At 45.3% G+C, this 10,468-nt stretch overlaps 1 protein-coding gene and 1 long non-coding RNA gene across 23 annotated transcripts in view; one reads left to right on the top strand and one right to left on the bottom strand.

Moving 5' to 3' along the window:
- Positions 1–5,380: 5,380 nt before the first annotated feature.
- Positions 5,381–10,468, top strand: part of SLC11A2 (solute carrier family 11 member 2) — a 47,722-nt gene continuing 42,634 nt past the window's right edge. For 4 of the 22 annotated variants that reach the window (XR_011440083.1, XR_011440082.1, XR_011440081.1 and 1 more), the window contains exon 1: positions 6,853–7,057. Coding sequence is in view for 4 of the 22 variants with exons in the window: in XM_023643550.2 (XP_023499318.2) it covers positions 7,514–7,634 (121 nt within the window). In the remaining 18 variants the exon portion in view is untranslated. Of the gene's footprint in view, positions 5,751–6,852; positions 7,063–7,087; positions 9,873–10,468 lie in introns of those variants that run through there. The other 18 variants (XR_011440079.1, XR_011440078.1, XR_011440077.1 and 15 more) reach the window with 12 other exon arrangements.
- On the bottom strand, positions 6,294–7,567 carry LOC138924814 (uncharacterized). The gene is made up of 2 exons (XR_011440094.1): positions 7,428–7,567; positions 6,294–6,595 (listed from the first exon to the last, which is right to left on the bottom strand). It is a non-coding gene; the product is annotated as an uncharacterized lncRNA (long non-coding RNA).

Genomic DNA, 10,468 nt, shown 5'->3' with positions numbered 1-10,468 from the left:
AGCCCAGTATACACACACACACACACACGTTAGTAAAATAGTTTCACAAAACATTATCTACTTTAGTACTTGTGATAGTACTTCTCTGATATTTCCTATTCCATTTTTTAAAAATTCTGATTGTGGGGACTGGCCCCGTGGCTGAGTGGTTAAGTTTGCGCTCCACTGCAGGTGGCCCAGTGTTTCGTTGGCTCAAATCCTGGGCATGGACATGGCACTGCTCATCAAACCACACTGAGGCAGCATCCCACATGCCACAACTAGAAGGACCCACAATGAAGAATATACAACTATGTACCAGGGGGCTTTGGGGAGAAAAAAGAAAAAATAAAAATCTTAAAAAAAAAAAATTCTGATTGTGACCCACTAAATTGATTTCATAATCCAATAATGCATTGAGACCCGGTTTGAAAAGCACTGTTATGGGTCACATATATGTAAAGTCAAATCCAAGGCAAAGTTCAATATCACAGATGTTTACTGAGTGCTAGTGATGTGCTAAGCATATTGCTGGGTGTAGTGAATGATATAAAAATAATGTATAGCTATCTTTATGAAGCTTACAATCTAGTGACAGGAATTAGAGAATAAACTCAAATAATTAATGAAAGGAAAAATACTTGCCCAAAAAAACCCACAATGATTCAGGAGCAGAAGAGGTCACAGCCTGTGAGAATCAGGAAAGGCTTTAAGGAGCTGGCAGCCTTTGAGTTAGATCTTGAAAAATAGACAGGATTTCAGTACTAGAAGTGTGAGTGGAGGTAACAGCAGGAGCCAAGGCACAGGGTCAGGCAAGCCCACGGTGTATTTGGGGAAGAGAGAATATGAAATTCAACTGAGATGAAGGGTTTAAATGGTGGAGAGGGGGGAGATGAGGTGGAAAGAAGGCTAGAACCATGGTGTGGAGAATCTTGGATGTGAGAGGAAAAGTCTATTCTGTATTTAAATGTGATAATATGTGTAAAACATCCCCCATATGACATGAAGTAGGCACTCAATGTGAGCTCCCTTCCACTTCCTTCTCCTTTGCTCTGTAGGCAACAGGGAGCCACTGGAAGTTTCTAGGTAGGGAGGAGAAATGATCAGATTGATTAGGGGGATATTGAGGTCAGAGCAGAGGAGGCCTAAGCAGGAAAGTGGCAGTTGAAATACAAAGAAGGCGACTATTGACCTTGTGCAGGTAGACAATAGCAATTGGCATTATTTGATGTGAGGGAGGATGAGGAATCTATGATGACTTCCAGTTTTTTTTTTTTTTAAGGATTGGCACCTGGGCTAACAACTGTTGCCAATCTTTTTTTTTTTTTTTTCCTGCTTTATCTCCCCAAACTCCCCCTGTACACAGTTGTATATCTTAGTTGCCCGTCCTTCTAGCTGTGGGATGTGGGACGCTGCCTCAATGTGGCCTGACGAGTGGTGCCATGTCCACGCCAAGATCCGAACCCTGGGCTGCCGCAGCCGAGCACGTGAACTTAACCACTCGGCCACGGAGCTGGCCCTGTGACTTCCAGTTTTTAAGTCCCAGAAACTGGAAACAATAGGGAAATTGTAAGAACCAGCTGGTTTGAGTAGAGAGGAGGATAGTTTGGGACATGGCAATGTTGACTTTCTAGCTGGACATCCAGGGAGAAAGTGAGAGGCAGTTGTAACTCAGGTCAAAAGGCTATAGAGAGTGGCCTTTAGGAATCATCATCAGGAAGGTGAAATGGTACCGGGGCTATGAAGGGATGCTGCCAGCGTTGGAGTCCTCCCTGAGGATACAGCAGTGAACAGGACAAAGTCCTGGCCCTCAAGGAGGGATACAGACAAACAGCGAAAACAATTCCATGGAATAGTGCTATGGGAAAGGGAAGACTACCGTATATGTGTCATAGGACTACACACAAGACGTATCTCACTCAGACACTGGGATCCCAGAGGCTTTTTGGAGGCAGGAACATGTAAAGTGAGACATCAGTGGTGAGTAGGAGTTAGCTAGGTGAAGGATGGGCAGAGCAAGAATGTTCCAGCAGAGGCACAATATGTGAAAAGACGGAGGCAAAAGAGAACATTGGTGCATTTGGGGAATAAAAAGCATAGGAAGCATCCTTATGAGGTTGGTATCATACCCACTTCAGATAAAGAAGTGGAACACAAAGACTTAATAACTATTATCTAAAGTTTCCCAGCTGGCTGGACCTGGACTCCAGGTCTATTTTACCCTTAAAAGTTTCTTTCCGTTACTCCAACCTGTCCCGTGAATGTCTCTAATGCTGAGTGGGTTCCTAGTATTATTACATTGAAATTGCAGATTGTGCAGAATTAGAAGAGGACGAAGGATTGAATTTAAGGAATGCCTACTTTTAAGGAGTAGGAGGAAGAAAAGCAGCAATTGAAGGAAGTAGGGAAAGAGCAATTCAAATAGGAGAACTACCCAGAGGGTGCAGTATGACAGAAGCCAAAAAAAGACAGTTGTAAGAGGAAAGGTATAACATTTCAAATATGGATAATGTTGAAAAGTTAGTGGGTTCTGATTGTAGATGGCCAATGATGATCACATTTAGCTAACAAGAAAGTAATTCCTAGGGTGGATAACAAAGGGTGGAAAAAGAAATGAGTGTTAAGGAGGTGGAGTGAGTGCAGATCACTTTTTCAGAAACACTGATTTTCGGTTACGGGAAGAAGTAAGAAGGGAAGCTGACTCTGAGATGGAGGCCGTAGGTTTATTAGGAAGTGATCTTGGGATCAACACTAAGGAAGCCAGTCTGTGCAGAAATCAAGTTGTGATGCAGGACAAAGGTTCAGCCAACCTTCAAAGTTGTCCCTGCATTCTGTGAGTGAGATGAATCTTCATGTTCCTACATAGATCGGTCATTTGATGTGGGTTGCCTGAGAAAAGGGCCTGACATGACAGCAGAGGGCCATCTGCCAGCAGCATTCACACTCCAAACAGTGGGGGTAATAAGCCCTTCTTTCTCAAAGGGGGTCCTGCCTGTGCATTCCAGCATTTATCACAGGAATAGCTTACAAAGCTAGCAGAGTCAGGGGAGGAATATTTTTAGGATAGATAAGACTCAACTTTGGAAAGAGATACATAAATAAAAACAGACATATCCTAATTATTATTCTTTATTGCCTGACAACGATGACATATTAAAAAATGGGACAATACATTTATGGAACACCTCCTATATAGCTGCCCTTTGTTAGCACCAGGTGTACAAAGATAAGATAATCTCCCCTATGGCGAAACTCAGAATTTAGTGGGAGAAGAAAGCATTATTTTATTTGTGTTTGTATCTGTATCACCCAGCCTGTGCCTGGTATGTAGCAGGTTTTCAATAAATATATGCAGGCTGAGTTAGTGCTAGAGCACAGTAATAAGTGCTTGGGTAGCCCTAGAATGTAGGGCTAATGCTGCCTGGAGGCGTCATGGAATGCATCACAGAAGGGGATATTTTAAGGGAAACTTGAACAATAATAATAAAAATGAAGCGTTTCCCAGGTAAGGAAGAGGAGGGGTGGGAGGACTTAATTCCAGGCACTTGTTTCAGAAAAAACAAAAGCATGAAAAAGAATACTTGAAGAGGGGCCGGGCCGGTGGTGCAGAGGTTAAGTTCACACCTTCTGCTTCTCGGCAGCCCGGGGTTTGCCGGTTTGTATCCCGGGTGCAGACATGGCACCACTTGGCAAAAGCCATGCTGTGGTAGAAGTCCCATGTATAAAGTAGAGGAGGGATGGGCCTGGATGTGAGCTCAGGGCCAGTCTTCCTCAGCAAAAAGAGGAGGACTGGCAGTAGTTAGGTCAGGGCTAATCTTCCTCAAAAAAAAAAAAAAAAAATTTAAAAAGAATACTTGAATAGTGGACAGAAGGAAAGCATGGAAGGAAAAGCCTCCTAGTTAAATAAACGGCATACATGGTACAGATATGCATTAACATCTATTCAGAAATGAGTTGGCTATTGTGGTAACGTGGAATGTTCAGTGCATTTACATCAATAGGATTTTATGAAAGAGATCATTTTCAAGCTAGATTTGAATGGAAGGGAATTGGTTTAGGTGTACAACATGGAGGCAGTACGGGATGGTAGCTGAGTGCTAGTTCTTGGATCTAACAGGTTTGTGTTCAAAGCCTGGGTCTACTTAACCTCCCTAAGACTCAGGTTCCTAATCTGCAAAATTAGGTTCCTAATTTCCTGTCTCACAAATTTACTGTGAGGATTAATTCATGTTTGTGATGTGTTAAATACAGTGTTTGACACACAATAAGAATTAGACTAAAGTTGTCAGTTACTATAAGTGAGAACTGGGGACCTAGAAGGCAAGAGGGGGGTGTGTATATTGGGAGAAATTGCTGAGTAAAAGAAACAGTGGGATTATGGTAGAGTCTCATTGTAAAATCCATTCCTATTTTTGGAATTCCTAAACTAAAATAGGGCTTTTTCCTCCAAAACTTTAAGTCATGGATGACTTCATATGTACTTCTATTTTCCCTTGAGGGAGAACAAATTGGCACCCAACCGGATCTAAGGCAGCTTTGCCTTAGGGAACTTGACTGATGTAGACCAAGGACAAGGAGAGAGATCAGGTTGTAACCATATGACTTTTAGTGCTTGAGGGATCTTCATGTGGGGTCCAGGGCAAAAGATCCACAGTTCCTGCTACTGCCTGTGTATGTAGGAGCCAGAGTCCCTTGCTAGAAGCCTACTTTGACTCATATGAATTGATTACTGCTTTTCTTACTTTTCCATTCTAAGGTATTTATCTGTCACACTGATTTGCATATGTTTTTATGGTACTAAGCAGATTTTCTTTAAAACTACCAGTAAATTTCCTGAAGCCAGCAACTTCTTCCTTCCAGTGTCCTACCCCATTCTCCTCACCCCACCCCAACGCCTCTCCTTTCCTGGCTTTGCCTCCAGCTGGTCTACTAAACTATTTGCCTGAGGCAAATTCCCCCATTCTTTCATTTCCACTCGGCCAGATTGAGAAATTCTGGGCTTGCTCTGGACTGTTTATAGTCTCAGGGTGTTTTTTGGTCTTTGTTGTTGTTGTCGTCTTTTCCATCAGGCACTGAGTCCTGGGTTTGCATGGCTTTGTTGTCTGCCTGTGAATCACTGATTGACCAGGCTGATGCCAGCGGGTCCTTCCGATCCCAAAGGACAGACCAGGCGGCACTTTCAATCATACTCTGAGACTCCTCATAATTGCATTGGTGCTGCACGTACCTATCTGGAAAATAATTGTGGACTGTCAGGCTTGGGGTTAATTGGTTTCGGCTCACGTCTCAGGGGAGCAGAGTCCTAGTGCACAAGCAGCCCTGGTACAAGTGCCCGAACCGGTTTCACTCCAACAGGAGTGGCTTCCTGAAGAAAAGCAATTGCTTTTACTCTACCCCTTTCATCCACTGGCAGTCACAGGCCAGCCTCCAGCTCCTGCCAAAAGGGACACAGATGAAATCTGAGAACAAACGTTTTCAAACTCAACTGTTCATTAATATCCAGGAGTGGCAGATATACGATGCTTCCCTTTTCGTGGCAGGTCAAAGATGAAATTTGATTATGCTTTGAAGGGTGTGGTTTTGCCTTTTGAAATTCCCTGCTGCGTCGTTACCAATGTCTTATCCAGAGGAATTTAAAGTGTCCTTATCTAACCAAGGGAGGCGCACTTGTCTGCATATATAGAGACAAGAGCCGGCATTGGGAAAAGTCAAACCATTCTGCAAGATGAAGAAGCAGCTTAAGACAGAGGCAGCTCCACACTGTGAGCTAAGTAAGTAGCCGGCAAGTTAGCAACAGCTCAGAGAAGTTGCCCAGCTGAGCAGACCTGGAAGGGCCACAGGAATGGCTCCAGCCCTTTTGTTTTCTAGTTGCAGCAGAGGTTTCCAAAGGAAAGCTTCTGGTCTGGAGGGACTTCATCAAGCCTTTCTGAAACTCCCCGGATGTGTTATAGAGATTCTCAGAACTAACTTGTGCATTTTCTTTTCTCTCCAGGAGAAATTGTCTATAGAAACCAGCCTGTACCAGATAACTGATGATGCCCGGCCCAGTTTTTTTGGTCCCTGAGTCTGTTTTTATTTTGTACTTTATTTGGATTTTCCTTTTTGCAGTTCACTCTGCTTTTCTCCTCTCTTGGACTCTTTTCCCAACTAATAAAATTTTCTCCTAGCAGTTTTTACTTGAAGAAAGAAGTTGGAGGGGTTTATGCTTTTCCTTTCTAGGCCTAAGATTTGGTAGATAAGCTTCATTATCTTTAATGTAAGCGGTAGGGGGGTCTAAGAATGTTTCTGGTTGCGCTAAATGACACTCCAGAAAATTAGGGCAGTTTGACCATTTATTTTCTCCCCTCTAAAGCACCACTAGTCTGGCCGTCATCTTCAGAGAAAGATTGGGGTGTGAGGTTAGGCTGGGGATGGAGTGGGGTTGCTTATGGGCAGGTGGAGATAAAGCTCTGGGAAGAAGCGAGGCAGCTGTGTAGGATGGGGGAAACCATTCATTACTGAGGCTTGGGAGCAGGGCATCCGAGGCGGTCGAACTGGCTGCACTAGCTGGTGTTTCGCGGCGTTCCTCCCAGGTGTGGGACGCTCTTGGTGGGGCAGCAGATATTATGATGTGGCTCTGGGGGACAGAAGAAATGGTCCTGCCAGGTGGCTATGCTTTATAAGGTGGAGCTGTACCTCGGAAAGCCAGGTCTCCAGAAAAAAGGGGTTTAACTGCCAGTACCTGACGGACTAGACAGGAAATTTATCTGTTCCCGGGCTGCCCGAGCGGGAGCCTCCAAAGCCACGCTCTGTGGGTTGGACCAGCACAAGCCCGCACCTTCAGTACGCAGGTCCCGCAGGGGCCGCCGGGGCCCCGCCTCCTGGCTGACCTCGGGGTGGGCGGAGCCTCGGGCCACGCTGTCAGCTGGCCACGCGCGCCGGCCGCCTCGGGAATACGGGGAATCCAGCCAATAGGAATGTGCGGCTGCAGTCCTGTCGGCCAATCGCGGGGCGTTTTGGGGGTTGGCCGGCTTGGCGCTGGCTCCAGGGCTATGGAGCCGCTGGCGTGGGGGCAGCCTGTCAGGTGGTGGCGGAGCGGGTAAGGTGAGGGGCAGACGAGGTCAGGGGTCACGCGGGCGCTCAGCTCACCCCGGGCGGGTGGGGAGGACGCAGGGTGGCTCGGGGGCGGGCCTGGGAGCAGGCTCCGGGGCCAGTGTGGGGCACGGAGGGCCGTGCGGGGCTGCGAGGGGCGGTGCGGACAGGGAAGGCCTCAGGCGCGGGGTCCAGATGGAGCCGCATTGTTCGAAGGAAGCCCGAGAGTCAGGCTCCGGGGGTGGCGGCGAAGGCCAGAGGTCGCAGGGACCTGGCCCCTTCCCTGCTGCGGCCTCGGAGAAATGGCTGAACCCCCTGCTGGACCCGCGGCGGAGGCCGACGGGCAAGTGGCAAGTTTCCCGCTGCCGCCTTCGTACCTGCCGAGCGCCTGGCCCCGTCCGGCCCCTGGGCCTCCCGCTGCCTCACTTCAGCGGAAAAACGCCTTTTAGGGCAGCCGACGTCCATGGGGCGCCTTCTGGTGAAGGGCCGGGCGGGCGGCCGAGTGCTTGCGTGTGGGTTGGTTTTACGGTTTTTTGTGCAGCTGGCCGGCCCGGGGCACGTCGGTCGGGCCGTTATGGCACACGGTATGTGAGCGGGGTGGACGCTCTCCGGCTGCTCGCTTTCCTGTGTCCTTTCTTTTAAAGTTGTCGCTTACTTTTCGATATCCCGCCTTTGGATTCCTTTTCACTTTCAGTTTTCCCAAATACCCTACCTCATGTGACTGTTTCCAAGGGCGTCATTAGAGGAGACGTTGGGGAACCTGGGCTTGTGTTTTCCTTCCTGAGATGAAGATACCCTCATATTGTCCACTGCTTCCAAAGGAGTGTTAGGAAGTTAAAGGAATGTGACATCTCTTTAAAGGGGAAAGCAAAAGCAGAAATTATGTGGAAGGAGAGGCAAGCGGAATAGGTTTCCAGAAACTTTTGCTGGCCATAATTTTAGTGCATGTTGGTGAAACCAGGGGTTGCTATGTTTATGTTGACTCCTGTGGTATCTGAAGCCCAACCATTTGCACGACTTCTTGGCTTGTGTAAACCTTTGAGCAATTTGCTTGGCTTCTGTTTTTGCTTCTACATACTTAAATGGGGACTGATGATAATATCAATCTTATAGAGTTGTTGGTGAGTATGAAATGAGCTAATATATATAAAGTGCTTAGAACAGTTCCTGGCATGTAGAAGTTTTTATTATTACCTGCATATGCCTTCTTTCCCTTTGAAGATTCCAAATTAAAGAATTCTGACCTTATTACTTATCCTTTGCTCAGAATCCTATGAGCCTGTTGTTAATGAACCCTTAGGCCCATAGTTTTCATCCATGTCATTAAACCTTGATCTGAGGGTATAGTATAATTATGTGTGACTAGAGGCTTTCTGCTGGGTGTTTATTTTATCATTAAATAAGGTTGGAAATGATCATTGTACGTGGTCTTTTTTTTGAGGAAGATTAGCCCTGAGCTAACATCTGCCACCAATCCTACTCTTTTTGCTGAAGAAGACTGGCCCTGCGCTAACATCTGTGCCCATCTTTCTCTACTTTATATGTGGGACGCCTGCCACAGCATGGCTTGACAAACAGTGTGTAGGTCCACACCCGGGATCCGGGTCACCAAACCCCGGGCCGCCAAAGTGGAAGGTGGGAACTTAACCTCTGTGCCACTGGGCTGGCCCCACTTGATCTGTCTTTGATAAATGAAACTTGAGAACTTCTTTGGATATTTAGTTTTTCACTGGATAATATTTCATTTACGGTCCTGGCCCAGGCACAGTTTATTTTGGACCCCATACCAAAAAGGCCATGATTGCAGCATACTTGGTTTTTCATGTTTCCGGAATGGCTGTGGGACTTGGGAGGGGAATTTCTGGGCAGCCTGGCAGCATTTCTTGTTAATGAATGAGGAAGCTTGGTACTAATCTAATCTTATTCTGCTGTTAGGAAATCAGCAGTGGTTCCTTGGATTGCTCTGCAGAGCTGCTAAGCAGGCAGCTGTGGTTCAGTTTTGACTCAGTGAAGGTTAGAGGTTAGAGAATGGTATCCACAAAGTAGCATCTTTCCTGTTTGACTTTTTGTGCTTAGAACTTGAGTGGGTGCTGTGGAGTCAAAGACATCTTTATTCCCTGCCTCCTCACTATGTATATCAATACAAATGACTGGTTTATGCCCCTTCTGTGAGCTTAAAAGTCCCTCTCAAGTTCTCTTTGTGCTGTCTGGAAGGTTCTAATGGAAGACTTTTGTTTTCCAATTCTCCCCTTCCAAGGAATCTGCTATTTGTATACATAGCATTTTTGGGAACTAATCACAAAATGAGAAACTTTGAAGAACGTTGCCTATGCAGCAGTACGCTGGCACAATTTGGCTGTGGTACAGATGGTATAAGTTTAGTTATTTAACTTTGGAATAAGACAATGTAGTACTTCTATAGGATTGAAAGATGGATGTTGGCTTGGTGAGAGTGGAGGACAGTGTCTTTGTGAAACCTCTGTATTTGCGCTTGAATAAGGAGGAAAGGGAGTGATGTCTTTAAAAGGTTGAATGTTTGATGCAGAAAGGGAAGCCTTTTGCCCTAATATTTTTGTCATCTTTATTATTTGAGTCTCTGTGATTTGAATAAAATATTTTGAAAAAGAAGGCAGGGAGCATTTGAATGTGCAGAATATAAGCAGTTAGTAGACCTAAACCCTTGTCTCACTCATTGGATGCCATTTATTCTTTTGATAATTTAACAAACATATATTGAACAATTAACATTTGTTGGCCCCCGGAGACATAAAAAGAAGAGCCCTCCAGGTATCATCAGGAATATCATGGATAAAATAAAACATGTATGTATTATAAACTATATTTTAATAAAATCAGAATGGAATATAAAAATTGGCCAAGAATGATGAAAATATATTTATTGTCCAATTCCTTTCTCCTTTTAATTTAATTTACCCTTTTTTAGTATAAGAACCAAAGTTTCCAGTAAAAACTTAAATTAGGAAATTAGGGTTCTCAGTCTTAGTGCTTATTGCTAGTAGGTCAACTTGTATGGGTGATTTTATTTATTTCTTTGCTGAGGAAGATTCTCCCTGAGCTAACATCTGTTGCCAGTATTCCTCTGTTTTGAGTGTGAGCCTCTGTTAAAGCATGGCCATTGATAGACGAGTGGTGTGGGTCCTTGCCCTGGAACTGAACCCAGGCTGCCAAAGTGGAGCATGCCAAACTTAACTACCAGGCCACTGAGGCTGGCCCTTTGTATGGGTTATTTTTATTTGCTTTGGTCCCATTTATCACTGATAATCAAGTATCTGTGAAAACTCCTAGGTAATGAAAGGAGAAGGCTACTAGTTAATTATTAAAATTTTGACAGGCTCCAAAAAAGCAGAAGGAGGCATGTAGAAGGCTGGAGAATCTTGTAGTATGTGTCTGTCTTTAT

Source organism: Equus caballus, chromosome 6 (genome assembly GCF_041296265.1).
Source record: "Equus caballus isolate H_3958 breed thoroughbred chromosome 6, TB-T2T, whole genome shotgun sequence".
Lineage (NCBI taxonomy): Eukaryota > Metazoa > Chordata > Mammalia > Perissodactyla > Equidae > Equus > Equus caballus.
The sequence above is the reverse complement of the archived record's forward strand: the minus strand, read 5'-3'. Positions and strand labels throughout refer to the sequence as shown.